The 17428-nt window shown below is 52.5% G+C and overlaps 2 protein-coding genes across 9 annotated transcripts in view; one reads left to right on the top strand and one right to left on the bottom strand.

Moving 5' to 3' along the window:
* Positions 1-527: 527 nt before the first annotated feature.
* On the top strand, positions 528-9094 carry HMGA1 (high mobility group AT-hook 1). Of its 6 annotated transcripts, none has more exons than XM_060189639.1 (6): positions 957-1106; positions 1351-1467; positions 4355-4533; positions 5972-6055; positions 6566-6620; positions 8018-9094. In XM_060189639.1, the coding sequence occupies exons 3-6, from the start codon at positions 4399-4401 to the stop codon at positions 8335-8337; spliced, it is 594 nt and encodes a 197-aa protein (XP_060045622.1). In that variant the 5' UTR covers positions 957-1106; positions 1351-1467; positions 4355-4398; the 3' UTR covers positions 8338-9094. The 6 variants fall into 6 exon arrangements, with proteins under 6 accessions (XP_060045621.1, XP_060045622.1, XP_060045624.1 ...); XM_060189641.1 differs by having other exon boundaries at positions 4355-4500; XM_007538592.3 differs by having other exon boundaries at positions 6566-6616; positions 8015-8298.
* A 145-nt stretch (positions 9095-9239) lies between these two features.
* SMIM29 (small integral membrane protein 29) overlaps positions 9240-17428 on the bottom strand; it is a 67464-nt gene continuing 59275 nt past the window's right edge. Inside the window, exons 3-8 of one of the 3 annotated variants that reach the window (XM_060189644.1) lie at positions 16673-16805; positions 11309-11636; positions 10174-10356; positions 9984-10009; positions 9649-9754; positions 9240-9514 (exon numbers count right to left, since the gene is read on the bottom strand). In XM_060189644.1, coding sequence (XP_060045627.1) covers positions 9452-9514; positions 9649-9754; positions 9984-10009; positions 10174-10284 — 306 coding nt within the window. In that variant the 5' untranslated portion in view covers positions 10285-10356; positions 11309-11636; positions 16673-16805 and the 3' untranslated portion in view covers positions 9240-9451. The other 2 variants (XM_007538594.3, XM_060189645.1) reach the window with 2 other exon arrangements.

Below are 17428 nucleotides of genomic sequence, written 5' to 3' on the forward strand. Positions count from 1 at the left end.
GTCACCGAGCCGCATTGCAATTCCCTGCATCACGGGAGGTGTGGAAGGCCTCGGGGACCAGAGGCAGGAGGTGCGCCCGGGAAGGCCCGGCCCGGCCCGGCCTGCAGGGCGCGCCCTTCCGACGGCGCCCTTTCTTCTCGCGGCGCCCTTCCCGCCATCTTCCCACTTTGGCGTCCATGCAACAAGTCTTTTGTGAGGCTGGTGTGCGTGCGCTCAACCCCCATCCTCAAAGTGCTGCCCGGCCACCGTGAGCCCACAGTGCCTTTATTTTTTCAACTTTTAAGTCACGGTGGAGGATAGCAGGGTCCAGACTGGTCGCGCAAATCTCTTTAAACCCCCTCACGTCACCTGAAGGCAACCACGTCCCTCAGGTTTACCTGCAAACGAGCCAATCGTGTGTTTGGTTTCGCTTGAAGGCTGCACCTTGAGGAGGACTCGCCCGTGGGCACTGATAAGACTTAAACTCTGGGTCTCACAAGCTGCACGTTAAAATCTCACAAAGCCAGGGCTTTCACATCGGCCACACTCGGCCTGGCACCGAAATGCACAAACTGACACCTGTCCGCCGGGGGAGGGCGGGGGGGGCTACCAGCCGCGCATGTGGGCCACGGAGGCGGCGGGCAGGCCGCTGGGTCGTCCCCGCTGTTGCTGAAACCCCGCAGACTGTGACACCCGCACACGGCTGTACGGGCCGGGGGCGTCAGACCCACGCACCCCGAAGGCCGGCCCTGCAGGGGTTCTCAGTTATAGGCGGCCGGGGGGGGGGCCCTCCCCAGAAGAAGGTGCTTTGGGAATCCCCCGGCGCAGCTCCCCACACGTCGACCAGGAGGGGGCTGTGGCGTCGGGCTGCCGCCTCAAGCCTCCAGCACGCCCCTCACAGGAGTCAGTACCCACCCGTGCGGCGGCGGCTGGCGGGCTGCCGCCCTTTTAAATCCCCGGGCTCATTTGCATGGCCCCACCCCCTCGGTGACACGGCTGGCGCGGGCGGGCCCGTCCCCCGTGCCCCTGGGTCGCTCTTTTTAAGCTCCCCTGAGCCGGGGCTGCGCTCCTCTAATTGGGACTCCGAGCCCGGGCTATTTCTGGCGCTGGCGCGGCTCCAAGAAGGCGTGAGTTTGTGGCCCCTCCGGTGGCTTTTTTTTTTTTTAAATAACCTCTCCCATTTAATTAAATTATTTATTGAGGCCGCGCACGGGCCGCGCTCAGCTTCCTGCCCCTCGCCATCCTCCGGGGAGGGGGCTCTCTGCGTGCCCCCGCCTGGAGGTGACATATAAATACCCCGCGGGGGCCTGGGCGGCGAGCACGCGGCGGCGGTCTCTCAGCGCCTCTCTCTCCCCCCACCCCCGGTTTCAGATCCGCATTTGCTACCAGCGGCGGCGGCGGCAGCGGAGCCAGGCCGGTCCTCAGCGCCCAGCACCGTCGCTCCCGGCAGCTCAGAGCGCGCACCGCAGGCCGGCGGCCGAGCTCGCGGTGAGTCGTCCTCGGAGCCCGCGGCGGCGTTGGGGGCGCTCGCACGCCCGCCGCCCCTCGAGCCGGCCCCCGGGGGTTGCAGCGCGCGCCTCCGGCTTTATTCCCAGGCCGGGACTGCGAGAGCCGCGGGCAGGGAGGGCCGCGCGGCGCGGGGGCGGGCGCGGGGCGGGCGACGCGGGGAGGGCTACGCACTCCTGCCCCCGCCGCGGGCGCCCTGCGGGGGGCGGGGACCCGGGGGGGGGCGCGCGGTGGGGGAGGGGGCTGCGGCGAGCGCCGCTTGTGCGGCCCGGGAGCCCGGTGCACCTCGCGCCGCCGCTCCCGCCCGAGTCCGCCGCGCTCGGCCCGCGGGGGGGGGCAGGGGAGCAGGGGCTTCGGCGGGAGCATAGGGGGCTGAGCACCCCCTGTCGCCAGAGAAGTTCTAGAAGTCAGGGGGATGGGCAGGGGCCCTGCGGTCCCACCCTGCCCCCCACTCTTGGTCTTTCTTCTGCAGCCCGCAGCGCAGAGGAGGCCGAGTCGCGCGGCCTGGGGTTGGGGCTTCACCCCGACCCTAGAGCTGGCCTGGCCTGCGCCTCTTCAGCCCCCAGGGCCGGGCCTGGCCTCCGCCCCCACAAACTGGTTTCTCTGCTTTGCTGGGCTCTGTTGAAACTAGTCTTTTGACTACCCGTTTCAGCTTTTTTTTTTTTTTTCCCTTGGGTTTTATTTTGCCGGGAGGGCGCGAAGGGAGGTAGCTTTCTTCCTCTCCCTAGTGCCCGCGCGCGCCAGGTTTCCTGTCCCAAGGCGGGCTGGGGTGCCCCCTCTGGCAGGAAGTGGGGCCCGGTGCACCCGCGTGGTGGTGCATGCGGTCGGGGTGCACCGGTTTCCCGCGCCTGCAAGAACGGCTGCGCCCCTCCCCCCGCACGCTCGGGCCTGGGTCCCGCCAGGAGCAGCCACTTGCAGCCTCCCTGGGACCTGCAGCGGGAGCAAAGGGCCACAGAGACGTGACATCACAAAACTTGAGGTTGGCGAGCAAAGTGGGAGGGCTGGAAGGGTCTCCAGGCACCTATCCCACCATCCTCTGCAACTTGCTGTGTGACCTTGGGGAAGTAACTCATCGGATCTCTGAGCTACTTTAGAGTGCTCCACCATGATTTCTTCGGGCCTCTGTTCTAGATCCGTGAGCCTCTGGAGCACAAGTTGCTTGCTTAGTCTGTAAAGAAGGCACGAGCTTGTGGCCAGAAGGGTCTTGATTACAAACCGAAGAAGAACTGAGACTGGGCCCGAAATGTGACTGCACCCAGCCAGGCCTCTGATGTTTAGAAACAGGTGGAAGAGACAAACATGTGTTGGTCTGTTGAGGGCCTCAGGCCTAAATTCCGACCTTGGAGCCCTGGAATTGGGGGGGGGAGGGAGAGTGGATTACAGGGTCCCAAGCAGCAGGGAAGTTGGGGGGGGGGAGCGTGTCTGTTTTTGAGATTCATACCTAGGCTTTCTATGAGGTTAGGAACTGTAGAACCCCCTCTGTGAAGGGGGCCCTGGGCAGACCTCATGTGAGGTCAACACTCATTTAGCTGATTAATTTTGATGTTTAGTTTGAAGGGGAACCAGTGGTGTAATATAAGATTCTAATCACTGCCTGTAATTACAGAGCAGTCCAAGCCACTAATGACGGAGCAGGGTAAATCACCAACCACCTTGTTTAAAAGGGCCTTCAAGTCTGAAATATTATAAAATAGAGTAATTGCCAGACAAAGTCCCGCCGTCTGGAACATCTTGAATCTTGAGGATGGAGGCCTTGGGTCCTCACAACACAAGTTTGGGGGGGAAACAACGTTTTTCTTGTTTTAAAATAAGAAATTGTCTAAAATGAGGTGGAAGAAGTCATCTTCAAATGTTTGGGTTCTTGCTTTGGCAGGTTATGGGACTGGTGTGAGCATGCCGTCTGGTGAGGTAGTTAAGGCAGGTTCCTTACCTTTGCTCCTTTAGTCCCAGTTTACATATTAAGGGACTTTCAGAAGGGTAGCCACCTGGGCCCCTTCTTTGCTAAGGACCTTCTAAATCCTTATTTTATTTGTAATGTGAAGATAGTAATTATCCTGTCTGGGAGGATGTTTGGAATACTCTTTATTGAGCTTTTAGAAGATCCCAAATCTAGAGTGCTGAGAGTTTTTTTCAGCAGGAAGTGATAGGTAAAATCACAGTGGGCTTAAAGTAAACCCAAACCAGTCTAACAAAGGGCAAAGAAGCCTTAAGGGTCACCCTTGCCAGGAGTCCTAGTCTGTCAAAAAGGTTCATCTCAGGTAGAGGAGTACCTACTCCTGTGAGCAGGCATCTAAAAGAGAAATTGGGGATGGGTAGCCCGGCACAATGGTTATGCAAAAAGATTTTTCAGGCCAAAGATCCCAAGTTCAGTTCCTTGCACCACCATAAGCCAGAGCTGAGTAGTTCTCTAGTTAAAAATAAATATCTCCTTTAACACCATATGGGGGGGGAGGAAGAGAAACCCCACCTTTTAGCTTTGGAATCCTATTTCTCTCCCCCTCACTGCAGTTTCATATATCTGCCTCTTCCCAAAAGTGTTGCCATTTTTGAGTTCCCAAGGCATTTGCTCAGGGAAAGAGAAGGTGAGCACTGACCTGGGCCTGCAGGTGTCCTATGAGGCTGTCTAGGCAGCCCCTCCCACAAAGCCAGGTCTGGGTGTGTGGGGGGGAGATGGCAGAACAACAAAGCACTCTTGAATGAGATAAGGAGCTGATTAGGCCCAACTGCCACCCTGCCCTGTTGCAGCATGCAGAGGCTGGGCAGACCTGGGTCTTGGGCACTCGGGAGTCTGGGTACTCACAGGAGGTGCCAACGGGTTAGAAAGCAGCTGAGATAAGGCTTTTTGTTTAAAACATTTTCTGCATTGCAGCATCCCGGTTACTGCTCCTCTACCTGCTCCTGAGAAAGAGAAAGATGAGTGAGTCCAGCTCAAAGTCCAGCCAGCCCTTGGCCTCCAAGCAGGAAAAGGACGGCACAGAGAAGCGAGGGCGAGGCCGGCCGCGCAAGCAGCCTCCGGTGAGTCCCGGGACAGCGCTGGTAGGGAGTCAGGTGGGTGTTCAAATCTCTTTGCCTTGGTTTACCCTTTGGGCTAGGGAGGTGCTGAGAAAAGGAGTGGAGGGGTGCAAAACCATTCTTGATTTGTGGGTCCCCCCTTAACATACAAGCTGCCATCCTAAGACCACCTAGGAGAAATGTAACCTGCAAGCCAGAAGTGGCCTTGTAGTCACACTGGTAAGACACCCTTCCTTGCTCATGGTCCAGTGCATTCATAAAATTATGCAAATGAATTATAAAGACTTGTAGGTATATGACCTGGGAGGTGGCACAGTGTTAGACTCTGTCATGAGGTGTTGATCCTGTTTACTATTATGATTATAATTATTATTATTTAAACACCTCCAGACCTGCTTTATCATTTGTGAAGCAACCCCCCTGCTGGTGGGGAGCTGGGAACTCAAACTGGGATTCTTACTCGGGTCCTTGCGCTTCGTGCCATGTGCACTTAACCCGCTGCGCTACCGCCCGACTCCCGGTTTGTTTTTTTAAAGAAACATGAAAGTGCATGTACACCGGGCTTTCATTAGGATCATGAACATAAGTGATGCTCTGATTTTATCATGGAAATGTCTGAATACTTGTCAGATCCTGCACTGTGCCTCCTCTCAGGACAGTATGAGGTTTTTGGGGGCAGCACTTGTTCTTAGGCCTCAGTTGAGTTGCCCCAGAGCAGGTGTTGCCCCTCTAAAAGGAAATTGGATAAAAAAATGATAGAATGATAGAATGGTGATAGAGTGAGGGTGGAGAGTGAGAAGGGTTATTGGGTTACTGGCCACAGGCAGCTCATGAGCATCCACCCCTGCGACAGTAGCTGACGTGCCTTTACTGCTCAGTTTCTATGCAGTACACAGGAGCTTTTTATTTATTTATTTTTTGGGGCTTATTTAAATTTTAGTGGCAACAAAAAGAATCTACTTCCAAGATCCCAGGCATAATTCCTGCTCCTTAGTAGGTGCCCTGGAGGGAGCCCACAGTTTGCCTGGAAGGGTTGTGGCTCCCTCTAGGGGTCTGTCCTTTTCTAGATCCCACAGTGGGCATGACTGGTGTTAGACACTTAGCAATGACATATATTCTTCATTTTTTCATGGCACCTGCAAAGTCTGTCACTACTGATAGATGAGAAACAGGCTCAAGCCTCAGTTGCTTTGCATAGGAACTAGTTATTGGTAGGTTTGAAGTGTGGATTGAGTTCCCTGACAGTGACTTTCTGCCATTGTGACATTACCAGAGAACTTACCTGTCATTTTGCTATCTGCAAAAGAAGCTGAGTTGGTAAAAGTTGGTCAGATTGAGAACTTTCCCCTGTGAGCACCTGGGGTAATGGATGGCTTGCTAACACCTTGCTGGGGTGGGCAGAGGGGCTGTCTTCTGAAAGGGTGAGGCAGGTGACATTTGTGTCTCTCACTGTGTCCTCCATCTGTTTTTGTAGAAGGAGCCCAGCGAAGTGCCAACACCTAAGAGACCTCGGGGCCGACCAAAGGGAAGCAAAAACAAGGGTGCTGCCAAGACCCGGGTGAGGTTTGAAGAGAGGCTGTTGCTGGTGGGCACAATATAGGGCTCTCTCCCTGTAGCCAGCTGGTCCTAACTCTACCTCCTTGTCTGGCATTGGTGGCTAATTGAGGAAAGCCAGGTGATGACTGAGGTCTCCTGGGGGCTTAACCCTCAGGTAATGGGGGATTCAGTCAGAAGTCCTGCAGCTTTCCTGGTGAGCTGGAGAAATGAGGGAGTAGCTCCATCAGTCCCTAGGCTTAGAATGGTACCCTTGAGCCTAAGAGGTAAACAGAGGAAGAAGGCCAGATTTGCAATAACATCAGTCTTTGAGATAAGAAATTATTTTCTATTTTGTTTTCTCTTAAGACACGACTCATATCCTCTGAGTCATGGGTGGAGGAGGAGTGGGGGTGTGTATGGGTGGGGGGCGGTGTGGCTGGCTAGGACAGTCATCAGCTGGGGTGAGTCCTGGCCCACCTTGATCAGAGGTGAGCATGGTCAACTTAGTTGATCTTTTTTTCTGATCTTTTAGAAAGCCACCACAGCTCCAGGGAGGAAGCCAAGGGGCAGACCCAAAAAACTGGTAGGTAAAGGAGCCACTTGGCTCTCCGGGAAGGGAGTTGGTAGGTGAAGCAGATCTACAGGCAAAACTGACTCCCTGCAGCCCCAAGAGATGTGGGGAGCATCATCCAGACACAGAGAGCGGGGGTTTCATCAAGCACCAACTGCTGGCATCCAGCCTAGGATATCATTTACAAGGTTTATTTATGTATTAAGGCTGATGGAAAGAAAACTAGAACACTGCTCAGCTTTGGCACTAGGTGGTGCCAGGGATTGAACCTGTTAAGATTTATTAATGCAAGAGAAAGCCAGAGCTTCATTCACTCTGGCACATGCAATGCCAGGCATCAAACTTAGGACTTAATGCTTGAGAATCCAACATTTTATTCACTACACCACCACCAGGGCTGCAGCCCAGGATTCGTAAAGGGCTGAAAAGTGAAGGGTTTGAGGTCGAAGCCAGATAAGATTATCTGCTTCTGCCCTAAGCAGACTCAGACTTCAGGGGAATCTTAAAATCTGGTCTGTGACTCATAGAAGTGAGCAGAGGACCCTTAATATGGTCCATGGGAACGAAATGAAGTAGCAAAGGAGCTCAACCTTGGGGAAGACCAGTGCTGGGTGGGAGTCACATAATCCACACAGAGGCACCATCCATTTTGGGACCCCATCAGCTAGTGGTGGAAGGTGGGTTGAGTGAGGGTAAGAGACCATTTCTAGGAGCACACTGCAAATATGACCACCCAGCCCCTTTTCCTCAACATGTTCCTCAGATGTTGGAGGCAATTTTCATTCCTCAAGGGATGAGGGATGCTTGCCAGGTTCTAGGAGTGAGTAACAGGAAACAAGTTGTTCTGGAGTTTGCCTGGTACTGGGGCTGCAGGCCCCTTGTGTGGTGTCCCAGCATTCCGGCCCAGTGAGTGAGCCCGCCAGCACACATTTCCCCTTCCTCCCCACCCAGGCCTGGGGTTAGCTTTTGTGGCCATTGCTACTTCACACTGCTCAGCAGCTGCCCAAGGCCACCCGGTTCCCCTGGACCCACTAGGGGGCACTCCAGCCTCTCTTTCTCTTCATTTCTTCCCTTCCCAAAGCTAGACATTTCCTCACTTTGTGGGGTTCAGTGTGGGCTTTCTATCCTCCACCTCCTCAGTTCTCCCCACCATGGGCCAGGGGCCTGGCTTTCTCTGAGACCAGCATGTGTGGTTTGTTTCCCTCCTGTTAAATTATTTTTATGAATGAAACTGGGCTGTGAAGGTGCTGAGTCACCCACACACTCAGCCCTGACTCATCCCCTTTCTGGAGAGACAGAGTACAGGCAGAGCCAGTGATGAGAGGGGCCCACCCCCATCCCAAGAGGCTCTGGGGATAGTGAGGGCTGTGCAGGCCACCACTCCCACTGATGACCTTGCCCACCTTGCAGGAGAAGGAGGAAGAGGAGGGCATCTCGCAGGAGTCCTCCGAGGAAGAGCAGTGACCGAGTGTGCCGCCTGCTTCCTCACTGAGGAGCAGTTTCCTTCTGGGACTGGACAGCTCTGCTCCCACTGCCCCCTGCCCCCGCCCCTCCCCCAGGCCCGAGTCACCACCCCTCCCGCATCTGTACCTTCTACCACCACACTACACAGCACACCAGCCGCTGCAGGACCCCCAGGTCTAAGTAGGGAGCAATTTTCCTTTGGTCTCAGTCTCCAGCATTCCCCGCCCCTTGCACACAGCTGCCCTGGACAAAGCTCACTTGCCATTTAGCCGCTCTCTGCACCTGCTGCATCTCCCCCCACTTCCCTCTGACTTCTCATTAAGGGATCTGGGAGGGCTCCCCTGACCATAAAAAGGGGCCCAAGCCCCACATTCTGACATGCTCCACTCCATTAGCACCCCGTGTGGCTCTCGCCCACTTCTCTTTCCCTAGGCTCAGCCTAGGTTACAGAAGAGAATGCAAGAAGGGTCCACACCTCCCACCCCTCTGCTTCTCCTCTAGGCCTCATTGTCACCTTCCCCACAGGGGCACTAATAACATGGAGCTCGCCTTGCCCACTCTCCCTCCTGCTCCTCCCCAGCCCCCAAGGTTCTGGTTCCATCTTTCCTCTGTTCACAAACTACCTCTGGACGGTTGTGTTTTTTGTTTTTGTTTTTTTTGTTGTTAAGTTTAATGTTTCATTCTTAGACATCCACCATTGCTGCTGCTACCAGCGCCAAATGTGCATCCTCATTGCCTCCTGCTCTGCCCATATCCCTCTCTTCCAAGACCCTCTTGGGGGGAGGGGCAGAGGCAAAGTGGGTTTGGCCACTGACCACCCCAGTTCCAGGGAAGATGGGGCTCTGCCCCTAGGATGCTGCAGCAGAGTGAGGAGGGGGGTACCTGTCTGATCATGAAGGGTGTAGGGGTCACCTTCTCCCCCTTGTTCTGTTGGGGAGGAGGTAGCCATTATTTGTCCCAGCCTGGGGACCCCCCCCCATATTCCCTATTTGCAGTTACTTGAATAAAAAAATATCCTTTTCTGGACTGGTGTTTTTCTGTGGGTATTGGGGTGAAGGTGGGTGGTGCTAAGAAGTGCTCTTCCTAGTTTCAGGTTAGTGGGGAGTAGAGAAGCACCAACAGCCCCAGGGGAGGTGACTCAACACCCTCTTGAAGGAAGTGACTACACCCCTAACCACAAAACATTTTATTTACAAAATATACATACTATGTACTATTATACATCATGCCCTGTCACCATGGAAGTAAGGCTAAAGGCCAAGTTAGGGCTAAAGAAGGGTTCCTTCTGGTCTGCAACAGCATCTGGGAATGGGTGGTGTGCTCAGTCCAGAGGGTTGGGGGGGTACAGTGCCCAGAAGCTGAGCCCTGGCATTTAGCAGGGGGTCATGTCTTCACATCTAGCAAGGGCATCTTGTGCTGGTATCCACTCTGCCAGCCATGCACCACCTATGGGAGGAGACAACACTAGCTGGGCTCTGGCCCTGGGAGTCCATGGCAAAATCCTGGAGGCAGCCCGTGTGGGGAGGGCAAAGCCAGGTGTGCACAGGATCCCCTTGCCTCCCTTTCCCCAGAGTGCTCACCTTTGGGTCTCCCACATCCGAGAGAAGCTCCTGTTCGGCTTCATGCAGCTCCTCAGCAGGGTCATAGCTATACATGGGGAGCAGGTGGTGGCGCAGCCGGTCTGCCCTGGGAGCAGGACAGGGGCCTCTAAAAACACAAGCTTGACCCAACAAGGGGCTGCTCCCTTGTGAGTCAGAGTTGGGGTGGGAAAACAGCCATAGAGTGTGTGTGTGTGTGTGTGGGGGGGACTTTCAGTTTTGTATCAAGATGGCTATGGGGCAGCTGGCATGTATGCAGAGAGCTCAGGTCTGGTGGGTGGGAATTTAAACAGGGCAAGCAGCTAGGGAACACTCACCGCTTTTTCTTCTGTACATACATTACCTGAAACAAAGACAGCACTGTGGAGCTAGGATGGCCCACAGAGAGAGGCACCCACCTCACACCCTCCACTCCCATCAAAGCAGGGCAGCTGAGACTATCCAAGATGGACCAGGCCCACCCAGCCCTTTACTAGCAGAAATGGAGGTATTCTGGAGACTCCTTACCACAGCCACCACCACTCCAACAAGGGTGATGAGGAAGAAAGGCCCCAGCACATAGCCCACCATAGAGTCACTGTTGGCCTGGGGGGCATTGGGCACTGTGGTGTTACTCATGACATCGGCGGCAGAGGAGCTGGGTAGTCAGCATGGGAGTAGTGCCTTGGGAGGGTGCCTCCACTGGGCTCCCTGGGGAGAAGGAAGGAGGTTTCCAGTAAGTCCCCCCTGGTTTGCTGATATCTGGTCAGACTGAGACAAGCAGTCCTCCACTTCAATGCTAACTCTGATGGCTCTCAGCACACCCTGGGTACCGAGGGGAAGGCCAGCTGGACAACCAGCATCCTACCCAGCTTCTATTTCCAAGTCAGGGTGGGGCCCAGCTCAGGTGCTGGCCTAATATTCACAGATCTCAACTGCCAGGGAAAGGATGGATGGAGATTCCTCCTGGGGCCCTGGGCTGCCTGCACTATCTAGAGGAGCAAAATGGGGAGATCGGATAACGGAGTGTCTTGCACTGTGGTCTTGAGGGCGGGGAAGGAGCAACTGAAGGTGCAAGCCACAGTCATCCAATCCCCACATAGGGCTTTAAGACCTATGTCCTCCTTGTCCCTATACGATACCCCAAACATAAAAGCCTGGACATTAGTGGGCAGGGCTGGATTGCATCTGCGTGGTGATGTCACTTCTCTCTGGTCCCCACCCCGGGGCTCCTCCCAGGTCCCTCCCCTCCAGGCCTGGGCTGACAGGAGGTGAAGGTCAGCTCTGACTGACAGATGAGGGAGATCAGCCATAGGCAGTTGTATACAGGTGCCCCCAAGTCCCCGATCCGGTACGGAGGATAAGGTATGGGCCACTTGTTCTGGTCTCCGCGGGGACACCAGATTCGCGTTAGGTGCACGCTCACCATCCCACGGTGGAGGGGATATGCTGAGGTGGGGTCAGTATCAGGCCACTCCTAAGATGCTGATCAACAATAGCGAGTGGGAGGTAGTTCCCGAAGTGCTGGGAGGCTCAGGCCAGGGAAGGAGGGCTGGACGGACGCAAAGGGGCTTCCCTGGGCCCAGGTACCCTGGAGTCCCGGCAGTCCGAGGTGTGGACCCGTGCCAGAGCTCCGCAGTCGACGCAACCGGCCATGCCTTACCTCCCGCCGCGACAGCCTGGACAGGAACGCCCTGTGTTGGCTCCACAGCCCCGGAAGAGCCGGCAGGCGCGTGATCAAAGGACCCAGGAAAGTGGGCGTGGCCTTGGTTCCGGGTGTAGCCAATCAGGTAGCAGGAGACGACCAGCCCAGAGACATCAGGAGCCACCAATCCGCGGGCAGGAGATGGGCGGTGCGAAGGCGGGGCGGCCAGAGCTGCAGGGTCTACTCCGCCGCAGCAGGGGGCAGTCGAGGGCCACGCAGCAGGGGGAGCCGAGGGCGCGGTTTCCCAGCGTCCCCCGGGGCGGTAAGGGCCGAGCCCAAGCAGCACCTGAGCTGCTGAGCAGGCTTCTGGGGGCTCTGCTGCAACCTTAGTCTAGAGTCAAGCCCTGGCCTCCACTGCAGGGCCGGGTCTCGAACCCACAGGCTTGCCTGTTTGTGGGCCCAGTGCGAACCCCGAGGCCAGGACTGGCCATTGGTGAAGACGGAGGCGCCCAGCTATCTCTACCCAACATCTAGGACTACCCATCGCCCACTGAGGTCAGCCTGTCACACAGGTTGCTGCATAGAATAGGATATGTCCCCTATTAATCTTTTTCCGGTTTGGGGATGCAGGCGTCTGCCAGGTGAGGTCCCTCAGGGTCACAGGTCATTTGCTAAATAGGTAAGCTTGAGCAGAAGCTTTTAAGCTCTGATAATTAAAATGTCACACACTGGAGAAATCTAAGTAAGATGGGTAGATTTTTACTGGTGGTGGTATACTGTGGTTTGGCAAAATGATATGATTGGGGGGGAACTAGGCAAGGCAATCTCATTATTATTATTATTATAAAGGCAGAAAGTGAAAAATAGCACAACGTGGAGGCTTCCTTCAATGCACATTCATACCTAGGTCGTACACACTAGCCCTGTATTATTTTTTTCAGTAACTCCAAAAGCTTTTTCTTTTTTTAATATTTTAAAAATTTATTCCCTTTTGTTTCCCTTGTTTTATTGTTGTAGTTACTGATGTCGTTGTTGGATAGGGCAGAGAAAAATAGAGAAGAAGACAGAGATGGGGAGAGAAAGACACCCGCAGACCTGCTTCACCGCTTGTGAAGCGACTCCCCTGCAGGTGGAGAGCTGGGGGCTCGAACCGGGATCATTACGCTGGTCCTTGAGCTTTGCGCCACCTGCGCTTAACCTGCCGCGCTACTTGCCGACTCCCAGTTTTTCTCTTTAATGTATTATTAGTGAGAAAAATGGGAGAGAGAAAGAACCAGACGTCACTCTGGCACATGTGCTGCTGGGGACTGAACTCCAGATTTCCTGCTTGAAAGTTCAACGCTTTATTCATTGAGCTATCTCCTGGACCGCAGAGTTTATTTATTTAGTCTCCAGGGTTATTGCTGGGGTTTGGTGCCTGACTACGAATCCACTGCTCCTGGAGGCTATTTTTTCTCTTTTGTTGCTATTGTTGTTCATCGTTATTGTTGTTGTTGTTACTGTAATTGTTGGATAGGACAGAGAGAAATGGAGAGAGGACGGGAAGACAGAAAGGGGAGAGCAGAGAGGGGAGAGATAGACACCTGCAGACCTGCTTCACCGCTTGTGAAGTGACCCCTGCAGGTGGGGAGCCGGGGATTCGAACCGGGATCCTTACTCCTGTCCTTGTGCTTGGCACCACCTGCACTTAACCTGCTGCGCTCCTCCTCCTCCTCCCCCTCCCCCTCCTCCTCCTCCTCCCCCTCCCCCTCCTCCTCCCCCTCCTCCTTCTTCTCCTCCTTCTTCTACTTCTGGATTTATACCACACAGAACTGAAAGCAGAACTGTAGGCATAATATATATATATATATATATATATATATATATATAATCATTATTTATTATTTATTTTTATTTATTTATGAAGAATGATAGGCAGAGAAAGAACCAGACATCACTCTCATATATCTGTTGTCAGGGATTGAACTCAGAACCTCACTCTTGAGAGTCCAGTGCTTTATCCACTGTGCCACCTCCCAGACCACATATTGTGTTTGTTTGCCTCCAGGGTTATTGCTGGGGCTCAGTGCTGCAATATGAATCCACTGCTCCTGGAGGTCATTTTTTCCATTTTATTGGAGAGGACAGAGTGTGCTTGAGAGAGGAGAAGGGAGATAGATAGGGGGAGAGAATGGGAGACACCTGCAGACCTGCTTCACTGCTTGTGTAGCATCTCCCTGCAGGTGGGGAGTGCGGGCTGGAACCTGGATTCTTGCATAGGTCCTTGTGCTTAGTACTATGTGCACTTACTGGGTGTGCCACCACTTTTTTAAAATTTTAGTATTTTTTAAAATTTTATTTATTTCCTTTTGTTACCCTTGTTGTTTTATTGTTGTAGTAGTAGTTGTTGTTGGATAGGACAGAGAGAAATGGAGAAAGGAGGGGAAGACGGGGGGGGGGGGGGAGAGAAAGACAGACACCTGCAGACCTGCTTCACCGCCTGTGAAGCGACTCCCCTGCAGGTGGGGAGCCGGGGGCTCTAACCGGGACCCTTCTGCCGGTCCTTACGCTTTGTGCCATATGCGCTTAATCCGCTGCACTACCGCCCGATTCCCTAAATTTTAATATTTGATTTTAGGGGCCAGACAGTGGTGCACCCGGTTAAGCACACACACTACAGTGTGCGGGGACCCGGATTCAAGCCCCTGGTCCCCTCTTGCAGAGGGCAAAGCGCCACAAGTGGTGAAGCAGGGTTTTAGGTTTCCCTCTGTCTCCCTATCTCCCACCCCCACTCTATTCAATAATAAATAAATAAAATATTTTTAAAATTTAATTTTATAGTACAGAGAGGAATTGAGAGGGGAGGGGTATAGAGAGGGAGAAGCTCTTTCTTTTCGTGAAGCTTTTCCTGAAGGTGGGAACTTCCCGGAGGGCTTGAAGCTGCACCTTTGTATAATGTAATGGGTGCACTCAACCAGGTTTGTCACCACCCAGCCTGGCATTAGATATATTTTAATTAATTAATTATTGGATAGTGACAGAGAAATTTAGAGGGGAGCGGGAGATAGAAAGAAAGAGATAGAGAGACACCTGTAGTTCTGCTTCACCACTTGTGAAGTTTTCCCCCTGCAGGTGAGGACAAGGGGCTTGAACCTAGGTTCTTGCACACTGTACTGTGTGTGCTTAACCAGGCGCACCATTGCTCGGCCCCGGCATTAGACATCTGCACACTCATGTCCATAGCAGCACTGTTCACAGTAAGTGGAAGCAACTCAGTGCTCATGGACAAATAAATGAATAAATGAATGCGGGTATGTACAATGAAACGTTATTTCAGGCTGTAAAAATAGCTCACTTGGATAGTGCACTGCTTTGCCATGTATACAAACCAGGTTCAAGCACAGCTGTCACTGCACTGAAAGAAGCTTTGGTGTAGTGGCCTCTTTATCGTCTTCTCTCCCAATCAATTAATCAATCTGTGTGTGTGTGTGTGTGTGTGTGTAAAATTATTATTTCAGCCTTAGTAAAGAACATAATGGGGGGCTGGGTGGCACACTTGGCTAAGTGCACACAGTACTATGCACAAGGGCCTGTGCAAGGAACAAGGTTAGGGGAAGGCAGGTGGTAGTGCACCTGGTTGAGCGCAGATGTTACAGGGTGCAAGGACCAGGTTTCAAGTCCTCCGTCCCTACCTGCAGGGGGTAAAGCTTCATGAGTAGTGAAGCAGAGTTGCAGATGTCTCTCTGTCTTTCTCCCTCTTTAGCTCCCCCTTCTCTCAATTTCTGACTGTCTCTATGTATGTAACAAATAAATAAGATTTAAAAAAAAAAAAGGACCTGGGTTGGAGCCCCCACTCCCTACCTGCAGAGGGGATGCTTCACAAGTTTTGCCTGCTGGTGCCTTTTTTTTAAAAAAAAATTATTTATTTATTCCTTTTTTGTTGCCCTTGTTTTTTTATTGTTGTAGTTATTGATGTCGTCATTGTTGGATAGGACAGAGAGAAATCGAGAGAGGAAGGGAAGAAAGAGAGGGGGAAAGAAACATAGACACCTGCAGACCTGCTTCACTGATAGTGAAGTGACTCCCCTGCAAGTGGGGAGCCGGGCGCTGGAACCGGGATCCTTATGCCAGTCCTTGTGCTTTGTGCCACCTGCGCTTAACCCACTGCACTCCCACCTGAATCCCGGTGTCTATCTTTCTATCTTCCTCTGTCTCCTTTCCCCTCTCAATTTCTCTCTGTCTTATTAAATAAAATGAAAGGGGAGTGGAGAGAATGGCCATCAGGAGTGGTGGATTTATAGTGTGGCACCAAGCTCCATCAATAACCCTGGAGAAAAAAAGGAACACTATTGAAGCTGGGGAGATGGCGTGGCTGGTAGAACATTAGACTTAAGTGCCTGAGATTCTTAGTTTGATCCTCCAACATTTCCTGTACCAGAGTGGTGCCCTAGATTCTCTTTTTCTCTGTGTGTCTCATGTATACTCTATTCCATTGTAATAAATAACTTTAAAAAATTATTTTAGGGGCTGGTGGTGGCATACCTGGTTGATGCACATGTTACAGTGAGCAAGGACCTGGGTTTGAGCCCCCATCCCCACCTGCAGAAGAAAAGCTTCACAGGTAGTGAAATAAAGCTGCAGGTGTCTCTCTCTCCTTCTCTATCTCTCCCCTCCCTCTCAATTTCTGGCTTTCTTTATTCAATAAATAAACATATTAGAAAATCATTTTATTTATTTGCTAAGACAGAAAGTGAGATGGAAGGGAGATAGAGACTGGCCTGGGCAGTAGTACACCAGGTTAAGCGCACGGGTTCGAGCCCCCGGCTCCCCACCTGCGGGGAGGTCCTTCACAAGCTGTGAAGCGGGTCTGCAGGTGTCTATCTTTCTCTCCCCCTCTCTGTCTTCCCCTCCTCCCTCAATTTCTCTCTGTCCTATCCAACAACAGCAATAACAACAACAACAACAAACATGGGAAAAATGGCCTCTAGGAGTAGTGGATTTGTAGTGCAGACACCAAGCCCCAGCCCTAACCTTGGAGGCAAAATAAAATAAAATGACATAAAATAAAATAAAAATAAAAGAAAGGGAGGAAGAAAGACACCTGCTGCCCTGCTTCACCACTAGTGAAACTTCTCCCTTGCAGGTGGGGACCATGGCTTGAACCCAGGTACCTACCTGCACATGGTAACATGTATGCTTAACCAGGTATGCCACCACACAACTCCTACAGATAAAGTAAAAATTTTAAAGAAAGTAACATTTTGACATTTACAACATGGGTGATCTATTAAAAAATAAAAGGTTCTGGAGATGAGTAGTAGTGATGGTAGCATAGTAATATGTTTTATGTCATTGAGTTGTACACTTAAAAATAATTCACATGAGGGCTGAGTGGTGGCTTACCTTGTCGAGCACACACATTGCCACGTTGCAAGGGCTAGGGTTCAAGCCCCTGCTTCCCGTCTGCTGAGAGGAAGCTTCATGAGTGGTGGAACAGTGCTGTAGCTGTCTCTCCCCCATCTCTGCCTCTCACCATCTATAAAAAAATACATTGGGAGTCGGGCGGTAGCACAGCGGGTTAAGTGCACGTGGCGCCAAGCACAAGGACCGGCGTTAAGGATCCCGGTTCAAGCCCCCAGCTCCCCACCTGCAGGGAAGTCGCTTCGGTGAAGCAGGTCTGCAGGTGTCTATCTTTCTCTCCCCCTCTCTGTCTTCCCTTTCTCTCTCCATTTCTGTCTGTCCTATCCAATAACAACAACATCAATAACAACAACAACAACTACAGCAACAATAAAAAGACAACAAGGGCAACAAAAAGGAAAAAAAAATAATTAAAAAAATAGATTGAGCTGAGGAGACAGCATAATGGCTATACTTTTCACACCTGTGGTTCCAAAGTCTCAGGTTCAACCATCAGTACCTCTGTAAGTCAGAGCTGAGCAGTACTCTGGAAAAAAAGAAGTGTAGGCATTAAGCTCCACTGATAAACTTAGTGGTGGTGATAATAATAATAATAATGTTAAAATATAAGAGCCAACATATGTTGCTTACAAGAGCTTGATTTAGGCCCCCATATACAAGTAATTTGAAAGTGAAAAGATAGGGGGCTGGGCAGTGGCGCACCTGGTTGAGCGCACATGTTGCGATGCGCAAGGACCA

The sequence above is a fragment of the Erinaceus europaeus genome, chromosome 4, assembly GCF_950295315.1.
Source record: "Erinaceus europaeus chromosome 4, mEriEur2.1, whole genome shotgun sequence".
NCBI classification, from domain to species: Eukaryota; Metazoa; Chordata; class Mammalia; order Eulipotyphla; family Erinaceidae; genus Erinaceus; species Erinaceus europaeus.